Source organism: Protopterus annectens, chromosome 12.part0, assembly GCF_019279795.1.
Source record: "Protopterus annectens isolate FY-2018-M chromosome 12.part0, PAN1.0, whole genome shotgun sequence".
Lineage (NCBI taxonomy): Eukaryota > Metazoa > Chordata > Ceratodontiformes > Protopteridae > Protopterus > Protopterus annectens.
In genome coordinates, this window is record NC_056746.1 from 262,969,189 (window position 1) to 262,994,154 (window position 24,966).

Consider the following 24,966-nt stretch of genomic DNA (forward strand, 5'->3'; position numbering starts at 1 on the left):
AGGGATCAGGACACCTGGTAAAATCTCTTTTCATTGAAATGGATAACATATTGAACGTTGCCCCTTTTGTTAATGGCGATGTTACTCTACTGGCATTATATTGAGAAAAGAGGGTGGGTAGAGAGGTACAACCCCTATGCAAAAACATTAGGTTCTACCATTTTATGAAGAAGCACTTTTGATTAGTGCAATTTGTTGGAAAATTCAGCACCAAAGAAGTCCCATATTCATATATATATATATATATATATATATATATATATATATATATATATATTTATTTATTTTTTTAAACGTTGAAATGCATCTCATTTCAATAAAGGTTTGTGTTTCATGAAAGCAACATGGGTTAATGTTTTTTTTTTATTATTATTGGATGTTAGGAATTTCTGAAATAATCTTAGTTTCAAGCTGCTTTTTTCAGAATAATGGTGGGAAACAGATGCACATTTAGGAATCCATCTGTTTAATTCCCTCAAAGTATCCTGTTTTAAAGTTATAAAAGAACATGGAAGGTATTACAATTGGCTGTACAATATAAGGGTGGTAATATAACTGTTGAGGAGAAACAAAATACTTCTGAAGTTAAAAGAGGATACTTTGGTAGTTATTATTACAGCAAGTAAGGGAGGTTCCATTTTTATTCAAGATACATCTGAATATGTGGAAGTTTTAGACACACTTGCAAGGGCTGATATAATTTAACTGGTTTGTAAGCAAATTTACTGAATGTTGTGATTTGGCAGTGTGTTTATTTATTTTTTTTTAATCTTTTTATTTTCTGAAGAAGCTGATAATAAACTGTAATTAATTTACAGGGCACTTCATAGTAATGTTTCTTGTGCTTTCTGGTTTGCTTTATGAAAATGTACACCAATCCATGTAGTACTTGGTTGTAGTGTGTCCTTTTGTACCACTGTATGAAACACGTTTGTGAATATGACTACGTGTGTGTGTGTGTGTGTGTGTGTGTGTGTGTGTGTGTGTGTGTGTGTGTGTGTGTGTGTGTGTGCTTGAACATGCATTTATTTGCCTGCATACATGCCAGAGGCTTTTATGTGTTAGTTTGGTTTCTTTTCTATTCCAAACACAAATAGCTTCTAGTAACATATAATAGCAACATAGTAATCTGAGCTGATATTCCGAACACTCTTCTGTTTGGACTGCTGTGCTACATTGTATATGCTCTGCTATGTTACACAGAAGACTGAACTGTCTCTGTCCCTTTTTCATCTATAAGGTATTCATTATTAATGTACAGTTAATATACGTAACTGACTATCCCTGACATTTATGACTAGTGCATTCTGATAAACACACCACTGCAGGGATGTAAACTAGCTAGCCATTGTCTGTACTTGCTCTTTGCAGCAGATGGTTGTAGTATGTTGTGCTCCCTGTGTAGTTATTTACTAATTTCATTTCATATTTTCCCAGTCAACTTCCATTCAGACAAGTTTATAGCATTTAATCTGATGTATCATCTGCATGCCTAGTTCTACATCTCCTGTGCACCAACCACTAATACATGTATCATCCTTTTCTGATCACTTCATATAGGACTTTGTTTTTGTATAAACAAAAACAGTGAAAAACAGATGATTAATAATATGTTTTGTATAAGTAAAAACTGTGCAAAAACAGATGATTACTAATATGTTATTTCTTTGGAATTGTGTGACAAGCTGCTAAACTGCTCCAAACTTACCTGACTTGCCTAGAATACTATACTTTTTCTACAGATATCCCATTTAGCTTCTTATTTGTTTAGAACTATAATATGGGAAAGGCTATTTCTTACCACCACTGTCCCATTCTGACTTCTTTACTGGAGTCTGCGTGCAGTTAAACTGGTTTAGCTAAAAGGTAAATGAGAGTTCCTTTGTTGACACTGGGTCAGAACACTGTATGCACTGATGCTAGCTGTCTCTAACTGATTGTCTTCACGTCTCTTTACCAATGATGGGCTGATGCTGGTGTGATCAGGAACTGGGAGGGCCTCTGTTGAAAATACCTAACTTTGCTTCCCATTCCCCATTCAGGAGACACCTGTGCACTCTTTGCTTTCTCTAATATGTGCGGGCTAGTGGATTCTCCCTGAAACCATTCTCATTTGGTCTTTAGCAAAACATGTTCAGAAGCAGCTCACACATGTACTAGAATGAGCATATGGACAAGAGGGACAAACTCCTCCTGGCCCCTGCCTTACATGTGTCTCTGCCTCTAGTGCAATCAGAATGGTAGGCCTTCTGTTCTCTATGACCAGCAACAACAGAGCTCAGATCCATCCATTTTCCACAACTGCCATTTCTTCTTCAATTCATACTTCACCTAGAATGGAAAAATAGAACAATGTGAGTGGGATGGCCACTTTCAGGTCAAAAGACAGAATATTTTACAAAACCTATAATGCATTCATACATGGATCATAAGATTTTGTCTTACTGAGACTTGAACCCTGCCTTAAGAGGATGAACCTCTTATGTACTTGTTCATTATTTTATTTGGTATGAATTATACAAAGCAAGCATTTTACTCCATGTCGTCTTTTACCAAGATTACACTTTTAGGCATGACTGTAGGGGCAGTCGCATACAGAGACTGGGAAGAACAATCCTGCTGGATTGGCCCTGGTCAGGCCACACCATGAATACTGTGCTCAGTTCTGAAGCCTCAGTAAAGGAATGGACATCAGGTTGCTGAAAGATGTCTAGAGGATCCCCCGCCCCTGAAATATATATGGGATGGAGACAAAAGAATATGACCAGAGAGGATGGAACTCCTTTCTTCTTACTTGTAGAACACGAGAGGCACAGCAACTGTGATATAAGTTTATAAGCTCATGTCAGGGAGATGTGTGTTCTCATTAGGGGTGATAAATAATTATCAACCATGGGACGAGTAAGGCTAGTCTATAAACAAATGGGATAGGTTATTTTGAAACTACATAAGAAACTGGTGAGGTTTAATATGGCCAGCAAGGGCATCTAGCCTAAAACTCCAGCTCTACTCAGTGGCATACCGCCTGCTCAGAGGCGATCTGTGCCTGACGTATAAAGCCATGTCTAACCTGGAATTAATGGACATGCTGCACCTCTGAAAATCCAAATCCCATCGAGCTACGCGCTCGAGAGACTTGAACCTCAGCACTGAAATAAATAGGACATGCTGGAGGGACAGATTCATAACCCAGAGGCTCCCTTCACTCTGGAATAAAATCCCAGTCCAGGTTAGGCAGAGTCCCTCATTGACTCTCTTCAAGAGGAATCTTGATGAGTGGATGGGGATCGAGGTTTACCCTGGTATCACTTCTGTGTCACTGTTAGACAGAGGCACAGTATACTAACCTCGAAAAAGGGCATAGCAAAATTAATTTTAAAATGGGAGGCGAAAGACAAACACACTCTGGTTAGGCTTATAAATGCCCTAGGGCAGATAGCCTAGTATGAACCTATGAACCTAATACTTACCTATGAACCTATGAACCTATAGCTATACTTATATTAGTGAGGGTTGAATGCTACTTATTTTAGCTGGCTGAGATAGATTAACTTCTGAATATTTTCAACAGTAGACTAATGTTAAATTTTTTTTTAATTTTAAAGCAAATCTAGATTCCATATATCACATGCATGATTTTCATGACAGTTTAGGCTTTTTAGGTTGTAACTTTTTAATGCACAGTGTTTGAGCTTAACTAAACACATATTGAGTATTAGGTGCAGATATACTACATGTTCATATTGGCTCCAGTATTACAACTTTCATAAATTTGAAACAGGGTCCTGTTTACTCATTTTTCTAGGGTTGTCAAACCTGAGCAAATATCACTGCTGTGAGCATGAGTGACTGTTTTTCCACTAGATGTTTCATCTATTTTATTATATAGATTTCTGAGTGTATATTACTTTAAAATTCTTTACTTGATTTATCATTTGAGATGAATAGACATGCATATATGTATATTCTCAAGTGTTTGGCAGGTTTTTATTTAGGATTTGTTTTTTTTGTAATACATTTTCTTAAATAACGTATTATTTATAGTCCAACAAAGTCGTATATATTGTTATTTTACTTTTAATTTTTAGTTGCTTTGCCCCCTTGATACACAAACCTGAAGAAGTTCTAATAGACAAAAGTGATCTATGTTAAAAAATGTTACAAATGTTTCTGAATGTTGGCAGAAAAGATTTCTAAGGAATTTAGAAGACTTATTTTAACTTTTTCTTTGTTTGATACTACAATGAAATGCTTTCAGGAAGTTTTGGCAATAATTAATGTATAATTGTTAGTTTAACCTTTTGTTTATTTTAGTTTAACATATCCTGGAATCATAGAGCTTGAAGTAGGGCAGCACTATGTTGACTATCACACTGGTGTATGGGGAAGGAGTATTTAGCAAGTAAACATGCTAATTGTCTTTTACGTAAACCACTCCCATTCTTTTAAACATGCTTTTAAACAGTTATATAAATGGAATGGTGAATTTCTACACTTTATTCAGTTTTTTAACTATTATTTGAATTTCTTGTGTGACGCCCCACCACTAGCCCAGTAATCAAGGAGCCTCATTCCTCACCACTGGCAAGAGTGGGGGGTGTAGATTGGGAGGCATGACAGGTGCACACACAGTATTTCTAGGTGCAGTTCTCTGCATCCAGTGCAATTTCCCTTAGGAGCACACAGATACCACAGTCAATCCAGGGCTGGTTTCTCCCTCTTTCTCCAGATCCCCAATAAGACTCCCCACTGGCAGAGCTATAGGGTTGAGATCTCAGCCGAGTGGCCAAAAGCCTCAAGCACTGTCCAACTAGTGCTTCGTGTCCTTGCCCATGTAGCTGACACACACACACTCTTTGAGGTTTGATTTACACACACACACACACACACACACACACACACACACACACACACACACACACACACACACACACACACACACACACACACACACACACCTGGGAAAGGCTGGCACAGGTTTATTAGCTATGCCCCCTTCTGCACACACACACCTGGGAAAGGCTGGCACAGGTTTATTAGCTATGCCCCCTTCTGCCCAAACTATAAGGTAGTTATTACTGCCACCAGCCAACTCTTTATCAGCTACTTTAAGGCCCTTAGTAAAGGATGTCTAGTCTTACTATGTAATGTTACTATCAATACAAATGGTAGTTTGACCAAGAGCAAGGCTATTAGGAGTGGCTTACACATTGTCACCAAATAAATATGCAAGTACTCTCAGAACATAAATATGTCTCTACACAGATCAGCCACAATGAAATGTTTAAATATATTTAATAATAATAAAAGAACAAGACAATATATATATATATATATATATATATATATATATATATATATATATATATATATATATAGTAACATCAGAGCAACATTGCAGGACAGTCTCAAATAAATAAAGAAAAACATCTAAACTATGTTTCACTATATTCCTGACTGAATCTAAGAGAATTACTGTACCCTAGTACACTTACTTAATCAGAGTGGCAAGACAGATGTGGTGAGTGGATCTTGATGTTGTCGGGTCAAAGACAGAATACAGAATGCCCAGTCTCTGTCTAAGAGACTTCCCAAATTAATATCCCAAATATTACTGCTGAGATAGCTTACAGAATGACATCACTTTTTGTCATCTGACTCTAACCCAGTTAAACTCCCCACTGCTGAAAGCTAGCAGTATTTAGCATCCACTTGTGCAAATACATAGACCTCAGGTCTGTTGGCAAATGGTGGAAGTTGTAAAATAATTTACATTCCTCCACATTTAAGGACAATGCAGAAAACTTTTCTAGAACAGACATTATATCTCCTGCTGCACTGAAACTGAAAGATATTGTTTTATTTGTGTGGGCATAAAGTAATTTAATTTCAGCTATTTTTCTGAAGTTAACCTTCTGTATTCTAGTAGGGCATGCTGTGGTTACATGTTTAAGCTCGATACTTTACAAACCCTTTTCAACACACACTTCTGTACCAGCAGTTTGATATACACATAACATACCGCTCTAATACAGATGTAACACAAGCATCTTACACAAATCATTTTGATATTCACCAGTGACATATAATTATTTACAAAATTCCAGATAGCTGGGCTGGCAGTATCTCCTTTTGTGACAGCTTGTTTGTGTGTTTTTAATAAAGAAAATTCAACTTGAATTAGCTCATGCTTGCCTACTTTCATTAGTGGATTTATACTTTGGAAAGTTTTTAAAGAAAGTATTTCTACCACCTGTTATTAGGTGAGATATTCACAGTATGGTTTTTATTAGGTGCCTGAACTCTAGGGAATCTTAGATCTTCCACACAGAGAAGTTTCCTCATTACTTGTTTTTGGTTCCAGTTCCAGTATATTGAAGTACTAGGTTTGTGAGACTTTGATGAACACCACGGAGGCTGTTTGTTTGGGTGTCATCATGAACAGCAAGGACAGAAATGGAACCCCAGACAACAGATTGTGGGTTTCAACTACTCCTTGGTTCTGCAGAAAGGATTTCGATGCAGAGGGTGTTATGGGCTCACTGGACAAAATACAAAAATGGGTTTTAGGGAGTTAAAACATGCAGGCATTCAAGGGAGTATGTGACTGGTAGAGAAAGTGGTAAGGTGAACTGAAAAATGAAGGGGAGGTAAAATATTAAATGCACTTAAGAGCAGATAAGATCAAGCAAATTTAATGATCTTTATCTCAGCATTTTACATTATAAGTGTGAGTAATATGATCATGCTCGGTCAAAGGTAGTCTGAAAATGCCAACTTCATTGATGTAGATGTCACAGCCATGACTGTGAAACATACAGCCTTGCATTATAGTGGCTTACCTAACTCCTAAGGAGCTATTTGGTAAGAGTACGACTGACCAGCCAAAGGCTGGTTGTGCTACCTTGGAGAATGAGGAGGGATATCTTTCTGTTGTGAAGGAGCATTTTGGTGGTGACTAAGTTGGCTGATAACAGGGGAAAATGGCTTGCCTAGAGAGCATTATGAAATAATGCTAGAAATTTCCATATTGTGTGTCTAACCTGCATTACCAGCCCAGTGAATAAGCAGGAAAAAAAGCTTTGCCATATACAAATTATGACCACCCGCTGTGATACTCTTACCTTTGACTGGGATGCCAAAAGGCTAATTCTTTTTTTTACCTTTTTTTTGCCAAAACACTAATTATTACTATGAAGTAGGGGCATCCATGGTGTGTTACTAGGTTTTTGGGTTTTACTGTGGGTACAGTGGGGATACAAATAGGTCATAAGATTTCTAGGTGGTTTAATTTTTAAGCTTCTTAAGGTCACAAAGAAGTAAAAAATGTCTGAAAGCCTGGAGTAAGGAAACATCTGTTGCCAGTTTCAAAGTCAAAGTCAACTTTATTGTTATTTAGCCTATACAAGTGCAGTCTAAATGAAACTGCAAGCATCAGGCTCGAATTGAGAAGACATATACATACATACAATAACACATACAACGGACATATAGTCATCATTTCAAATGAGACACGTTATTCTACTACATATTACCACAGTTTACCTTATCTATAATTTTCAGCAGCTGAATGATTTCTTGTTGCAAAAGTAAGTTTCTATTGCATTGTGCGACTCTCTCATGAATAAGGGGAACTAGTTAGTATAATACTACATATTCATTGCCATTTGTGTATTGTTTATGTTTAGAATCCCAACTGTCTCTCATTTACTTGTACTAAAAGAGTTGGCTGTGCCATATCTTGTTAGTGTCTGGCTTCCCTGAGATTATTGCCAGAGTTCAAAAGTCTCACTGCTTGAGGGAAGAAGCTGTTTCTGAACCTGGACATTTTACAGTGCACACTGCATTATCTTCTGCCAGATGACAAGCATGTGAACAGTTCATACGCAGCATGTGTAGGATCCTTGATTATTTTTGTAGCTCTGTTGTGAAACCATGCTGTGTATAGCTCCTGTAGTGCTGGAAGTTTGGAGCACATTATCTTCTCTGCCACTTTTACTATCCTTTTAAGGGCTTTTTAGTCTGAAACCAAGCAGCTCCCATTCCACACTGAAAAGTTACACATTAGGATACTTTCTATGGTACCACCATAGAAGGTAGCAAGGATAGGTAGTAGTAGACTCACTTTCCTCAGTCTCCTCAGGAAATGCAGACATTTATGAACCTTTTTTACTATATGACTTGTTTATTGACCAAGATAGATCCTCTGCAATGTGAACCCCCAGGAATTTTGTGCTCTTTACTCTTTCCACCATCTCACCATTAATCATGACAGGAGAATGATCTGGTTGTGTTTCCTGAAATCCATTATAATCTCCTTCATGTTGTTGGCATTATGGTTGAGGTTGTACTTCGCACACCAGTCAATCAGTGTGCTCACCTCCCTCCTATAGTCTTTTTCATCTCCTTTACTGATGAGGCCTACAACTGTAGTGTCATCTGCAAACTTGACAATGTGGTTGGTGTAGAATCTAGCTTTACAGTCATGGGTTAGTACAATAAACAACAGTGGACTCAACACACAGCCTTGAAGTACTCCTGTGTTGAGTGTGATGCTTTTCAAAGACTTATTGCCCACACATACCCTTTGAGCTCTTTCAGTCAAGAAGTCCAGGATCCAGTTGCACAAATGGGCATTAATACCTAGATGAACACATTTTTTCAATTAGCTGTTGTGGAATAACAGTATTGAATGCTGAACTGAAGTCAAAATACAACATTCTAACATAGCTGTCCTTGTTCTCAATGTGTGCCAATGAGAGCTGCAGTGCAATTGAATTGGCATCCGCCATGGAGCGATTGGCACAATATGTGAACTGGAGCTGATCTAGTGCCGTTGGAAGGGTTGCTGTCACATGTTTTTTGTCTAACCTTTTTGAAGCTTTTCATAACACTGGACATGAGAGCTACTGGTCTGTAGTCATTGAGGCTTGAGGGAGAAGATTTATTTGGCAGTGGAATAATATTTGTGTTTTTGAAGCATTTCGGTACTTTCGCTTGAATGAGGGAGATGTTAAATATATCCATGAGTACAGTGCTTATCTGCACAGCAAAGTCCTTTAACACCTTTCCCATGATGTTGTCTGGTCCTGCAGCCTTCTTAGGGTTCACCTGCTGTAGGGTACTCTTTACCTCTATTGAGTTTAGGGTGAGCAGTTGATGGACTCGGTTTAAATCATACCACTGCCAACCTATGCAAAGGTAGAAGAACTGTGGCAAACATATGGGGGTTTTAATCTTACCCACCACTGCCAATATTGTAAGGATGTTACTACCACAGATGGATGGGGATGGAATTCCACTTCTACCATTAGTGTAAGGATGGTGCTACCACAGGTGGATGAGGATGAAATCTCACCACTGCCAATAGTGTAGGGATGGTGCTACCACAGGTGGATGGGGATGGAATCCCAACACTGCCCAATTAATGTAAATGGCCACCTAGTTCATGGCCTTTTGAGTCACTCTGCTTGTGCCAAACACACCCAAATATGAAGAATAAGTGCAAATATGAATCACAAAATAATTGATTAATTGAAGTTTTTTTACAAGATTATGCAGGAAATGTGTACTGCTGATCTAGGTATGGGCCTGTACTCTGCACATACAAAATGGGCTTCATGCTGAACATGCTGCCAAGTGGAATCTTTGGCCTAGCTCCCCAGATGTCTTCCTTACAAATGCCTCTAAGTATCAGTGCCTTTTAATGCTCAGTAGTCCACAGTAACTGTGCTTTAAATAAACTCTTACACACACGCACACACGCACACACACACACACACACACACACACACACACACACACACACACACACACACACACACACACACACACACACACACACACACACACACACACACACACACACATTTTCCTGGTAAGGCAGATGATATTTTCTGTAGTAAATTACCACCAATCTAAATAATCAAGCTGACAACCTCCCCTGTTATATTTCACTCTTCTTAATAAACCAGATAATTATAAACCCAAGTAGTAATGTGCATCAGTGTGAAACAGAAAATAAATGTTTTGAGCAAACAGACTGCAAGAAAGAAAACCTCTAACTACAGCTAGTCTCCCCTAGATATAGTTTCTGAACTACATGAATTACTGCCATAACCTAAACTAGATGAAGTTTCAGAACATTGGTGGATACAAAGTGCAGAAACCTCACAGATTCAAGTTTCAGGGTAGTCCCTTCACAACTGCTGTGTTTGTTTCTTCTCCTTGACTTTCTTTCTTCTTAAATTATTTGGTTTGCATATTTTGTAAGACTACAACTTCAACCAAACTTTTTTTTTAATATTTTATGACCCTTGGTGTCCTGAATGGGAAGCATCATGGATCTTCTAATTACATTCTGTCTTCATGTGTAAAACTACTGTAGTTCCCACCAGAAGGCAACAAGTTACTTTTTTTTTTCATTTGTACACTCACATAAAAAGTCACAAGTTTGCATATAGTTCAATGCCACAGAAAACGCACATATTACACTTTAAATTGCATATTTTTATTTTATTTGCTGCAGGCCGTACAAGGCTTAAGTGCAGCTAACATATCTGTTATATTCTGATTTAAAAAACTGTGGCATATTTATACATAAACCACACACCTGACATTAAGAAATTTCTAAATATCTGTTTTGTGTGTTAAGATATGGATATCTTCAAAAGGTGTATGCTGTACAATAATTTCAGGTGACTGAACTCTCATTAGAACCTTCAGGACTAGGGCCGGCAGAACTTATCTAATACTTTCCCAAGCTACTAGACTCCTCCCCTTTTACCAACAGTACTGTTTGACTAAGAACATTTACTCATATACAGAGCTGGATCGTGGTCAAATGGGGCCCTAGGCAGGGTAATGGATCAGCCCCCTCAGCAGCAGGTCCCCTCCCTGTATCCATTCCCATGTCCCGTTAATTGGCTATTTCTCACCAGTTACCATCTGTCAGTGTATATAGTATTTTATTCTTTACTTCTACAATGATTAGAGATATTTGGATTTGATTTAAAACTTTTATTTCAGCTTGTATAGCACAAACACTAATAGCCATTTGCTAAACAAGGTATACAGTCTCACAATGAACACAGGCTTAGTAATAAATGTCTCTGGCCTTGAAAATCACATTAATTTAAATGGCATTAAAACTCACATTCAAAGAAAATGCATCAGGGGTGGATTACATTTACCTTTGGGCTGCTTTCAGTTCATTGGCCCCTTGCTCACATTTTTAGGACCATGCATGCATGTATGTGTTCTTTGATTCACGTTCCTGACTGTATTAAATTATATTCCTTGTATAATACAACACCACTTGTTACACTGCTTACATTTTGTAGTTTTGAATATTTTTCCAATATTCAATGAAAGAAAACATATGAACCAATAATGACAAAACTACCCATTTCAGAACATTTCGACCATAAAAGGCCACTCAGACTTCTGTCATTACAGTCCACCAGTATTGGTCAATATGCACAATCTCTAGAGAAGTAAAAGTAATTTGAATAATTCCATAGTAAAGAGATCTGTAACCAATGAAGAGATTTTCTTCTGGCAGACAACTTTACATTTCAGTATTTCATGTACAAATTCAGTGCTTGCTGCCTTTGAAGAATAAATTGCCTATGTTACATAAAAAAAAAATGGTACGCTGGTAATATTGCAATAGGGAATGGCTGGCAAACTGACAACAGGTCCGTCGTTACTAGGCATCTCATCCAAAAGGAGGACACATCCAGGAGTACAGCACCCCTATCCTCTCTTCAAATGCACCATGACATCATCAATCTAGCTACATAGTGTAGGAGTAGAACCCACAGCCTTCTGCACCAAAGGCAATTATGCTACCTGTCGTGCTACCAAATTATGCTAAGCATTGTGCTACCAGCACTGCTTTCAAGTTTTATAGCATAAACACTAATGATAGCCATTTGCTAAATAAAACTGTTGCACATTGAAAACAGATTGAACAAGTCACAATTCCTTGAAAATGCACTGAAACTCACAATTCCTTCCTTGAAAATGCACCACTGATGATAGTCTGGTATTTGGTGTACAGGATTCAAGCTCTTATTTCCTGTAATCAAGGTACAGGGGTTAAGCATGAACACGTTAATTAACTAACCTTCCTTCCAGCCTGAACAAGTTAATTAAAACACGCACACACACACACACACACACACACACACACACACACACACACACACACACACACACACACACACACACACACACACACACACACACACCACCTTTATCTCACATCATCTCGCTCATCTCTCTCTCATGGCCACACAGACCAACTTCATCTCATTCACCTACTGAATGGCTTGCTTGACTTACTCCTCTTTCTCATGGGAGTTCCCCATATTTGGCTCGCTCATCTCACGACAGTTCTCCATATTTATTATCCTGAGTGATATGCATTGTTTTGTCTGCATCTTAAGTATGATGCATGTAAGCACAGATGCAGAGTGCATCCTTAAAGAAAAAAATTGCACTCAGAGTACATCCTTAAAGAAAATTAAATGTTGTAGCAGCCCCACTCCCAACCAGCAGGCCCTAGGCGACTGCCTAGGCCACCTAATGCTAGATCTGGCTCTGCTCATCTCTTTTGCCACATGTAAGATACAGTCGCATCTGTAAATCGCCCCCCAGGATATGATTGGTATTTTTAGTTTCTTTGGTGTTATTTCTAATCTCAAAAGCTTTGATTTTAAAGTTGGCATTTACAGGTTTTTTATTGTTCTTCTTTCCCTTGACTGACACCATTTTTTTCTATATTTAGATTTTTGCTTTACAGTTGCTATAAGTTTTATTAGATAACATATAAACTCACAATAGTTGCAAATGGGACCACTTAGTTACAGAATTATTTTTTGTGCTTATTGTTCTTGAGACATGGAATGCATTGTTGTTACCTGTATAAAACCTTCCAATGTTAATCTTTGGACAAATTATGTTCCCTGTTTTTATATTACCTTTTGTGGGCATGACCATGTTTATTTAAAGTTGAACTAAATTAATTCCAGCTCATTTGGGCCATATGTATATATATATATATATATATATATATATATATATATATATATATATATATATATATATGTGTGTGTGTGTGTGTGTGTGTGTGTGTGTGTGTGTGTGTTTGGCTGTCAAACATAACATTGATGTCAACATTCACCTTATTTCAAACTGGGTTCCATGGTTAAATGTTGAACTTTAGGTTTCCAAGAAGTTGACCCTTCTCGTTGTTTAGCGAGATATTAGGTAAAGATGGACCTTGGTCTTAATTTTTCTTCTTCAGTCAGACTTTCTGTGGAGGTCAGCTACGACCATCACCCTTATACTACAGCAGTAATTTTTTGTGGCCTTTATGGATACCATAACAAGTTTAACTCTGTGGACTGGAAGTTGAGCATGTAGGAAAAATGTGGTTGTATCTTTATGTACAGAGTCATGTTCCTTGGCTTCACTTTACTTGACGTGATGGAATTTAACTTTTCTTGATATGGAGCTTGATGTCAATAATCTTGACTGTGAGCTTGCCTATTTAGCTATTCAGGGTCCACTGTTCAGGGTGCTTTTTTAATCTAAACATAGATCTTGATGGATTCTTCTCAGTTCTTCAGCTGAAATCCTTTGGGAAAACTCAAGCTTGTATGCATTTACATCTCTACCTTGCCTAAGGAGTTAAGTACTGAGACTGTTCTTTTTGTGATTTCTTGTGTATGTTTCTGTTGAAAGTACCACTGCAGTTTTAGTGCATCTTTGTATAAATATTTTAACCAAAGTTTATCACCTTGACTTAAACTCCCTTTCTGTATGAGAGGACATGGAATTTAAATGTGTACAGGCTTATTTCATTTTGGTATATGACTAGCATTCCAGCTTTGTACCAGCTTATGTAATACCATCCACTCTCCTTTTCTGTTCACATTGGAGGTGGAATTTAGTTATGAATCAGCTTATGTACATTTACATTGGAATCTTTCTCCTTGTCTTTATTTCAGTTGATTTATTATTATATATCCCACAATCTTTCTTGTTTTTAACAAAGTTGCAACTAAGATTTATGTCTAAGTTTTTACCTAATACTACCATACTGACCTTGCATTCCATTTTCTGTCTTAATAGGTCATAGAATGTAATTATTACAAGTCTTATCCAAAATAAACTGCTTCTCCTTGAATTAGTACACTAGCTTGTGCCAATTTTCAAGCCACTGTTCTTGTTTTGAAAACAAGTTGAACTTTTTAATCTGAAGCCATCTCTTCAGCCTTCCACCTCCTCTCTTGCTTTGACAGGAGGTGTTTAGGATCTGCATATATATTTTATGTCCAAAACTTTGAATAACAAAGATATTTGTATTTTTTCCAAGTGAGCTGCACCATCATTTTCCACAGAGCTGTAGCTAGGTCATCTAGTGTTCTGAGGAGCCCCAAACTGGGGCCCCACTCAATCCGAAACTGAGGACCAAAAGAATAAAAAGGGCTTCCCACAGGGCCAGGGAATTAATAATGCTGGCACCCTGGCCAGGGAATGAATTGTCCAAAAGCTCTTGCTTTGTCTGGAGAATAAATGGGTCTGAATGTTGCTCCCTTTCCATTGGAGGAGCAAATGAGCCAATTTGCTACAGATAGGGGAGTTATCAGGCAGGTCATATGAACAAGCCAAAAAAAGAAAAGAAAGAAATAGAATACACACACACACACACACACACACACACACACACACACACACACACACACACACACATCTCTCTCTCTCTCTCTCTATATATATATATATATATATATATAAATTAGATATATAAAATTTATATATATATATATATATATAAAATTTATATATATATATATATATATATATATATATATATATATATATATATATATATATATATATATATATATATATATACTGTGGTGGTGGTGCTGCAGTAGCATTGTCACCTCATAGCAAGACATTGTCCCGTTTGATTCTCAGTTAGAGCGTCTTCTGTGTGGAGGCATACGTGAATGGGGCGTGCCTTTGTTGAAGGTTGTGCATCGGAGCTGGTTTCCCGGTACGTAAAAATCCACTACCAATCATTAGCGGACCGGAGTTCCACTGTGGCGACCCCTAACTGGGAAAAGCCGAAAGACACAAACAATATATATATATATATATATATATATATATATATATATATATATATATATATATATATATATATATATTATATATATATTTTTGGGCACCCAGGTTGATAGCAACCAGAGTTTTGACCACCACGTTGCCTCTGTTGTACAGAAGGCTTTCTACATGGCCCACCTCATAAATAAGAAGGTCAAGGAGTACAGGTCATAACATCCCTGTACTCCTCCCTTATCAGACCCATTATCGAGTACAATGCCCCCTTCTGCATGTACCTTCACAAGCACATGCAGCATTTGGAGAGACCACAAAGGTTCCTGACCAGGAAACTCCAGGGTCTCAAACAACTATCCTATACAGATAGGCTAAAAGCCCTGTCCCTCTACTCAGTCTCGTACAGACTGCTCAAAGGTGACCTGTGTCAGGCATACAAGGCCGTTTCAGACCCGCCTTGACAAACTCCACTTGTGCAACTTGCACGGAAGGCCTTAACCTGGCCTGTGACATAAAGTGAACTTGTTGGTGGGATAGATATGTGTCCCAAAGACACCCCCATCTCTGGAATAGACACCATGTCAAGCAGAGTACCTCTCTAGCCTTCTTTAAAAGGAACCTAGATGACTGGATAGGCAACAGAAAATATACCCCTGGGATCCCACCTGTGTCCCTGCTGGACAGGGGAAATAGGTGCTGAGGGAATATGGGTGAAATTCTTGGCTAGGCCTATAAGGGCCTCTGGGCCAACAGCCTGGTATCATCCTATGAACCTATGAACCAGTGTGTGTGTGTGTGTGTGTGTGTGTGTGTGTGTGTGTGTGTGTGTGTGTGTGTGTGTGTGTGGGTCTACTGAATGTATTCACAATGTTGGCCACAAAATATTGACAATGCAAACATTGACACACTACTATGCATTTGTTGAGCAATAACCTTGGAAAAGAAAAATTAAAACTTAAAAAGAGAAACAAACAAAAACATTATTTTTTACAGAGGGGCAAGCCCACCTACGCACCCCATGAAAGGGCATATTCCCAAACCCAAGAATTGTGCCATCTCACACACCTGTTGACTGTCTACTTAGTCGACCAAATTTTGCCAACTAAACAGATGTTGACCAAAACACAATTCAATTAAATTTGTGGCATATATATATATATATATATATATATATATATATATATATGCAGATTTGTATATGAGTCCCTCTAAGTTTGTCAAACAATACTTTGGTCGGCATTTGTTTAATCGACACAACACAATTTGGTCAACTAAACAGATGGTCGACAGGTGTGTAAGATCGACATTCCCTGGGTATGAGAATATACCCTTTTCCTGGGGTATTGTGCAATCTCAGAGTTAGAATATATAATTATCAGAGAGTTTTATGGGCACATGCACCAAGATTAATTCTTGGTGCATACGTATTACAGTGCCAACATGCATAATGTCGACCAATTTGATTCAACATTATGCATAAACAACAGACAAATCCCAATAAGTTGAACAGAATAAAAAGTCCCAAGCATAAGAACCAACAAGGAAGGTCACTGGAATAACAGGCAAAACAGCAGCAAAAATGAAGTAAAATCTCTTATTTATCATTATAAAATGGTGAGCACTTTCGCAATGATAATCATTGCTTCATCAGACAACTTCTTCTACAACTGACATCATATAAATACTTTAATTCATTTCAAATGAACCAATTACAGCTCTCACAAATCGCTCACCATTTTATAACAATAAATAAGAGATTTTACTTCATTTTTGCTGCAGTTCTGCCTGTTATTCCGGTGACCTTCCTTGTTGGTTCTTATGCTTGGGACTTTTTACTCTGTTCAACATTATGCATGTCGACATTAGTAGCATTTGACTAATGATATATATGATCTTGATATATACATAGGAAGTAGAAAATATCAGCTTATGGTTACAGCAGTCAAACGTCCTGAAAGCCTATCTGGAATATGTAAGCTTGACAATCAAACCGGTGAACTGTTTTGATGTATGCATTACTTTTTGTTATATCCAGTTTTACTGTTAGGAACAGAAACTTTATACTGAATACAGTATGAAAATAAAAGTTTTGAATACCATTTCATTCTTTGGGTTGCTCTGTGGACTTCATCAAGCCATCTGACCTCCCTCTATTTAATTTACTCTCTCTGCTAGAAACTAGAATACAATGTCCTTCCTGAAAGACAAGACCTTTACAACTGTCCACTGATAAACATTATTTTTTTTTCACTACAAGCAAATAAATTGTAGAAACAAAGTTAGGTTCAAAGTATGCATACCTCTTTGTTTGCAAAGCAATATAGAACAGCAACCAAAAATCCCTGAAAGAAAAAGAAAAATGGCATTTAGCAAGTATACTACCATATGTAGTATTTTTATCATATTTGTGTTGTACTCATTTTAATATTTATTTATTTGTGAGGCAGAAAAGTAAGCTGATCAAAGACTTCTTCAGTCATGATGACATAGGTAAAAAAGTATGACAACAGTAAACTATATATTGTTTAGAAATATACATAATTGTCTTAGGCTGATAAAAAGAACTTTGATACTCCTCAGATAGAATAGTGTGCAAAAGGACAACCATGCATATTAATTAGCAATATGTTGACGATGAGGCAAAATATATACAGGTACTATGGCTAAAAAGGCAAGGACATACTGGTTAAAAGTTAAATAGGGACTTTACCTTAAATCATATTTACATTCAGTTAGACTTTATTAATGAGTCAGAAGTTTTGTTTGCAACTATTGATGAGTTTAATGGTAAACAGTTTCGGTCACTTCTACCCCGATGTAACTTCTTTTACAGATAGCCCATTACCCACTGCCTGCTGTGGTTCTAGTTCAAGCTTATTGCTGCCATTTAACTCTTTTTTCCGAAGGGGGTATGCTGCACGTTACCAGCCTTAGCTGGAAGTGAGAACAGTGGCTAGGTCTCTTACTACCTTTTCCACATGACTGCCCCCAGGCCTGGTTGTATGTAAGTACATGTACTTAGTACACTGTGTTATTAGAGTCATTATCTGTTAGAATATCTGCTGGGATATCATCAAACACTACAACCTGCTTGTCTCTTTATTCCTTTCCAGTCCAAATGAACCCTGACCATTGGCACCTGAAATTGTGTTTCTCCCATGGCTCTAACCAGAGTGGACTGCCTGGGCAGGTAATGTTCCTCTCTAACAACTGCAGACTTAACAGCATTCATATCTGATATAGCAGCCCTCTTAGCAATGGTTTCTCTGCCCCCTACCAGGATGGTACAAGCCCTTATGATAATCTGAAGCATTTCTACCTTCAATTCAGCTACCACTACTGTGTTGCTACTTTCATTAGTTCCCTGATGGCTTTTGTTCCTCAAGCTACTGCTATGAATGTCTGTGTCACTTACTAAGGTCACTACTTGGCAGCACATAGGCAAACTCATGCCTGAAAACAGACCAAATAAACTGCAAAGTCTATTTGACAATGCAGCGTGCGTAAGCTGTGAGATAGTGTTAATTCATAGGAAGTGCAGTTCACATTCATGCATGAAACGTACACTATGATTGCAACAGAAATGCTTGATTGAGTTATGTAGAATAAAAACAGTGAAGGATAAGGTTGGCTGAGAAAGAAGGATAAACCAAAATATGTTGCCTGAGGTGTGGCCAAATTAATCAAGCTTTTAGAAAATGTGAAATTTAACTTGAGTAGACAGTGAAAAAGAGGGACCTTACATGCATCTACTAAACTGCACTTACAGTTACAGCTCTACACATGAGTGTGGGAGACCTCTTGTTGGACAAGCAGATATGCTAAAAGAGAGTGTGGAGGGGAGGAGGAGGTAAAATGGATGTAAAGAACACCAGAAGCAGTTAGATCTTGAATTATAAGAAAGGGCCCTTATTAATTAGGTTCAGTCAGCCATGTTAGCAGTATTAAATCACGGGAATTGTGAAAGACTTGTCAGAAGGGTCGCATAACATTGACTGATGTGAGGGCAGTGAAATAAAATGATCAGTCTTGAGTGTCATAAGGTTGACAATGTACTCTCATTATGATAATGTATGCATAATAAATGCCCACTGATCCTTAATCTCTTCATAAGCTTGAAGATTTTTAAGTGAAGAAAACAGGAAATCCTAATATCTAATGAAGCAGTTAACTTACTGTATTAAGAGTTTGACAATTACATAACTAATACACAATTACTTACACTAACCTACCATAATTACAGCTGAACACCCAAAGCGATGTAGGTGCCTCCTGCTCACCCATAAATATTAATGTTGTAAACACGGCTGTGTACTTTTAGTCCTCCCCATTCAGAAGCAATTTTTAAAACAATTTTATTTACAAAATGATGCAAAAAACAAAGGTTGTTTTGTGCCTTTAGACATGATCTGTAAGCTAAGGCCTGTAATGCCTAGCTCCTTCTGATAGCCTTCAGTGTCCTTGGTATGCTAAAGGACTACATCCAGCTTCCTATAATATTTCTTACATAAGTTTTGGTGTCACTTTACCCTATGGTTATCTGGCTTTCATCTCCCTATATATCTATTTGTCTCCTAGCCTAGGCACTAGAAGATGCCAGAAGAGAAGAGTTAGGAGCTGTGGAGCTCTGCTGTCACCTTTGTGGAGGCTGGAAGGTTTTAAATGCTCCTACAGTCCTCAGCTGTTGGCTTGTAAGTACAGTACAATACAATGCAGCTACACCAAGGCCCTTTTTGAGGGTGGTCTTCCACAAAGAAATGTTTGGGCAGTGCAAGCATAACTTGGGTGAGCTGTGCATATGGAGTGCACTTTCAAGAGGGTTACATTTCTAGTGGGATGAAACCAATTTCCTCTTTAAAGAGAGGTTTGCCAGCATCAGTCAGATGGTAACTACCACCCTTTCCTGGCTGGCTTTACCAGAACCTTCTCCCCTAAGGCCACTAGTAGCCTGGGATTCTGTACACATGCGGCACAGAACTGGCATTTTTTTCTTGTAATATTTTATATCCTTTTTAATTACTTCTTGCCAGGTATTGTGGTATATGTGCACTTTTGCCTATATATTCTGTACGCTCACTTTAGCTTACAGAATTGCACTTGCATTACTGCTCCTAGCTAGACTTCTGACAGTTATGCTTAACTATTTTGAAAAGTGCGTGCTTTAAACTGCCCCATGTTACCTGGTAAACTAATGCAAAATGACCAGACTGGTGGTATAATTCTTAATACTTGGGTGTTTATCACAACAAACCACTATGCACAAGTGAGAGTGGGTGTATAGTGCATGCAGCACGGTGATTAGCTCTGAAATCAGTGAAATGCCAGGCTTGTTATGCAGCTTTAACAGTTGTTAGGTATCTTCTCATTGTTGTTAAGCTCTAGTCTCCCACTAGAGTAATAACAATCCTCAATGGCAACAGAAGAGCACCAGTAAGCTGCGAAACACTTCACTCGGACATTTTTAGACATCTGAATAAAGTATTTACCACCGTCCTGATTTTCTTCTTTGTGGTCGCTTTCTGTGTGGCAATGGTTAGTTTGTTATGGATTTGTATGCTGTAAAAGACTTGTAGCTACTAAACAATTTAAACTTTTTGTAGCACATGGGAGCAGGTTCATAAGTTCATGAGTTTGTGTTTATATAGTATTCACGCTGAAATGCCAACAAGGAACACTGAGTGGCTTCATGCACTACAAAGAATAATGACTGGGTTTTTCCAGTCATAACCTGGGGTGTTATGTGTTCTTGACATGAATAGCAAGATTCACCTCTTACGCTTCCATCTCAAGGTGAATTTCTTGACACCCATGTCTCAAGCACATGACATATTTTTCTGAACATAGACCCTACCATAATCCTCTGTTTTATCACTGTTTGAAACTATACATGTATCACAAATGTTCTACCTTCATGGTGTTGTAACAAACAGCAAGTACACAGTGCAACAGTGATTAATAATGTTTGAAATGTTTAGTATTCTTGGCTTTTATTGTGTCACCTAGCCAGTCATTAGATAAATAGATAAACAAAGAGATAAATAATTGCATTAATGAAATGTTCAGTACCTGACACCCCTTAGACTAGTCACAATATAAAGCAATATTTAAATTAGAATTTGCTGTAAAAGCTCTTTTAAGGCAGGCTTAGACAGGTGCATGCATTGCTTTAAGATATAAAGATGAAGAAGAACCTGTGCATAAGCAAGTGAATACTGAGTAAACATACATACATTCAATAAAGTTAATTTATTACAGATATATTTAATTGCAATTTTATGTAATCTGAATTTAGTAAAAGTGGCTTGCTAAGTTGCGGTTTATGCAGTGTGTACATAAATATGTAACTACACATAACGCAATTTTTGAGCTACAAACATTTTGGGATTTCTTAAGTCTTCCATTTAAGCAATCCCTTGGTGTCTGGGTCATAAGTGAAGGCCATCATTGATTCCCCCCCATCTACATTGTCACCAAACAAATAAATTAAAATGAATTACATGTGAAACATGTGACCCACCCTGTACCATAACCTTTTTGGGTCACTCAGCTGTCACTGACTTACCTGAAAGGAGTTGAGGAACAGTGTAAAGAAGACCTTAATGTAGCGAAGGGTACCACTCGTTTGTTCATCTGTTGCAAAGATGAAAACCACCTCGTGGATCCCAAAGAGTGGAATGAGGGTCAGAGTAGCTTTAGCTAACCTAAATAAATAGAAAAGTCCAAGTATGCTAAATGCTTTCTGGTTTCAGAAAGAAAGGTTGTAAAAATAATTTACATTTACATGTAGATGGAAAATATGGTGTGTCATGCTGCATCTCATAGATACAGTGTGTGTGTGTGTGTGTGTGTGTGTGTGTGTGTGTGTATTTAGTCAAGAAATCATAAATATATTTTTTTTCCTCACAGCTACATCCATTTTTAAATCTGTATGTCAGAATGTTGGTTTATAAGTGATTTTTAAAACCAGGCAATAAATCAAAAGATCCAATTGTTCTCAAAGGAGTAAAGATCCACAATTCAATAATTTAGCAATACATAAAAAACAATTTTAATCCATAGAAACCAATTAAATAACTGAAAAGAAACAACATAAATGTTTGCCATTTTTGTACTGTAGTCAGGATATCAAACACATCTATACATCCTTTTTGAGTGCAGCATAATGTTGTACTTTACACCAATATGTAATTATAAAAGTTATCAGAATGTATCACACAAGAGAAAACAGGGTCTACTACAAGTACCATAGTCCCAGGTGCTCAAATACCACTATATTGTAACCAATGTCTCTGCAGTATTTCATCTTGTACTGTCAGCTGTTCGCACTCAAATCTGACTACACGGTCAAAAGAGATTCGGCAGCCATGGGGGTATAATGGAGATACCGTAACTCACTCAAACACAGTAGCTGTTAGTGTGACAGCCATGGGGAGGTAATGGGAGGGGTGAGAGTGCAGCTTACGATTTCAGGCAGTGATTGGGAGGGGGACTTAGGTTTAGGGAGGGGAAGGTTTTAGATTTTGGGAGTTGGGGGAGATTAGGGTTAAGGAACAATCAGGGACTTTAGGTTTAGTGAGTGGGAAGTGAATTTTAGGGTCTGGGAGTGGTAGTGGAGTTTTAGGGTTAGGGAGCAAATAGGGACTTTATGTTTATGGAGCAGGAAAGGAGTTTTCTGTTTAGGAAGTGAGAAGAAAGTTGAGGGTGAGGAAGTGATTGGTGACTTTAGTTTTAGGGAGGGGAGTAGAGTTTTAGGTTTAAAGAGTAATCAGAAACTTTATGGTTAAGGAGGGGAGTTTTATGGTTAGGTTAGGGACTGGATGGGAGTTTTAAGGTTAGAGTTAAGGTTCTAGTAGGGTTATGCAGTTCAGTAGGGTTGGGTGGTGGGAGGCCAAGGTAATTCACTAGGATTGGGCTAGTGGTAGTTAGGGCATTTGCCAATTAAAGCAAGTGGCAGTGAATAAGTGTATAGCAAGCTACTAACATGTGAGCACTAGTACTAGACCTTGAAAAGAGTTTGGGAAAAAAAAACATGGATTCATTAGTCTGTGTGCCAGCTGCAAAGTTAACATGTGAGTTGTGTGTTAATAGCTGGTAGTATTACAGAGTCAAAATGTATGTGAGATTCCCTTCTGTTCTTCAGGTCACCCATCCCAATCTATCTTATTCATTTCTGTTCCTCTACAGGTAAATCTCCCCTATGTGCATAGAAGACTCAATGAATAATGATATGTTGATCACAGCTCACCTAAAATTACACCCTAAAACACAAAATGCTAAAAAATGCATACCAGCTAAAGAAAATGAACACTCATGCAAAAAAGGAGGGACAGAAATAAGTAACTAATATCAAATACGTAGACGTCAGCAATGCCTTCTTCTTGGTATTGCACTCAGGACTGGTAAACAAGCTGAATAGATGATGGTGTGGAAAACTGCCTATGGAAAGTCAGGACAGGAGGACTGAGGAAGCAGTGTTAAGTGAAAGGGAGGTGAGGAAATGCTGTTATGTGAAAGAAAGGTAAGTGGCAGAGTATTGCCGTGTTCAGTTCTGGGAACCTGTGCTCTAAAATGTATTTGTCTATGATATAACATAAGGCATAGAAATATGATAATTCTGTTTGTAAATGACATAAAAATCACGACCAACATTACAAACTGTAGTGGAGTTTTAGATGGCACCTAATGAAAAACAGCTGTCATCTTAATTTCTGGGGGGATGCAACTTAAAACGACAAATCAGAAAAAGTTTTTAAGAAGTTGCAAATGCAGATAAGAACCAGCAAGAAAGGAGCAAAAAGGCAGCAGACAAGACCAACAGGACATTGTGCTGCATCCCTAGTGACTACCATGACAAGAACTCAGTTTTCCAACTTTATGGGTCATTATTCTGGCCTCATTTAGAACACTGCATCCAGTTTTAAAGAATATAGAAAAAAGAAAGAAGAAAAAAGATGCTAGAGAGAATACAGCACAAGGCAATAAGGGTGGTAAAACAGATGGAAGGACACTAGGCTGGTAGAAGGAATGAACGTGAAGTTTTATGAGGAGAAGTTAAAGAGGCTTGGGCTGTTCTTACAGGATAAAATAAAACACAGGGTTATACTTTAGTGCATACGCTCATTAAGGAAGTTGTGATGGAACTGATTTTAAGAAGAAAGGTAGGGTATGTCAGATTATGATTCCAGACTGAGGGGTCCAATTTCAACATGGGCTTGAGGAAATACTGTTTCACTGAGGTGGTTGTGGTGGTGCTGATATGGAAAAGTGTACTAGACTTTCTTGAAGAGAGTGTGATAACATAATTGTTGAAAATATGATAGGATAGCTTGAAAATGGGGTTAGGACCAGCTGCAGAATAGTGCTAGCTGAAATACTTTGGCAGGCAAGTTAGACTGTTAAGTGAGTAAATGAATTGATTCATCTGAGTCCTTGTTTAGCCCTAACACAAACCACATGACAAAGGGTAAATGCAATTTATACAGACAGACTAGAATAGCCAGTTAACATGCTTTTCAGAGTACGTAGGGAAGACCCACACAGGTACAGGAAGAAAATGAAAACTCTACAAAGGTAGTGACCAGAGGTCAGGACCAAACCAGGAGCCTGAAGTCTGTGAGGCTGAGAGGCTGAGATCTCATTCACTGAGCCACCATACTGATTCTTCTGTTAATATACATATGCATGCCATGCCTGTATTTAGCTTGCCATGCCAGATATGCCTGGTCTTCATCCTTCCATTTCAGTATTGTCGCTCGAAGGCAGGAATATTCATATTCACTTGTATCTGTCCACCTGCACCAAACCTGTCCTGCAACCCACTGAACATCC

General features: G+C 37.9%; 1 protein-coding gene across 1 annotated transcript in view; it reads right to left on the reverse strand.

Moving 5' to 3' along the window:
• Positions 1 to 264: 264 nt before the first annotated feature.
• The window catches only part of LOC122816494 (glucagon receptor-like), a 2,063,211-nt gene continuing 2,038,509 nt past the window's right edge, over positions 265 to 24,966 (reverse strand). Inside the window, exons 14-16 of the mRNA XM_044089325.1 lie at positions 21,701 to 21,839; positions 17,439 to 17,480; positions 265 to 2,331 (exon numbers count right to left, since the gene is read on the reverse strand). Of these exons, the coding sequence (XP_043945260.1) occupies positions 2,257 to 2,331; positions 17,439 to 17,480; positions 21,701 to 21,839 (256 nt within the window). The 3' untranslated portion in view covers positions 265 to 2,256. The remainder of the gene's footprint in view (positions 2,332 to 17,438; positions 17,481 to 21,700; positions 21,840 to 24,966) is intronic.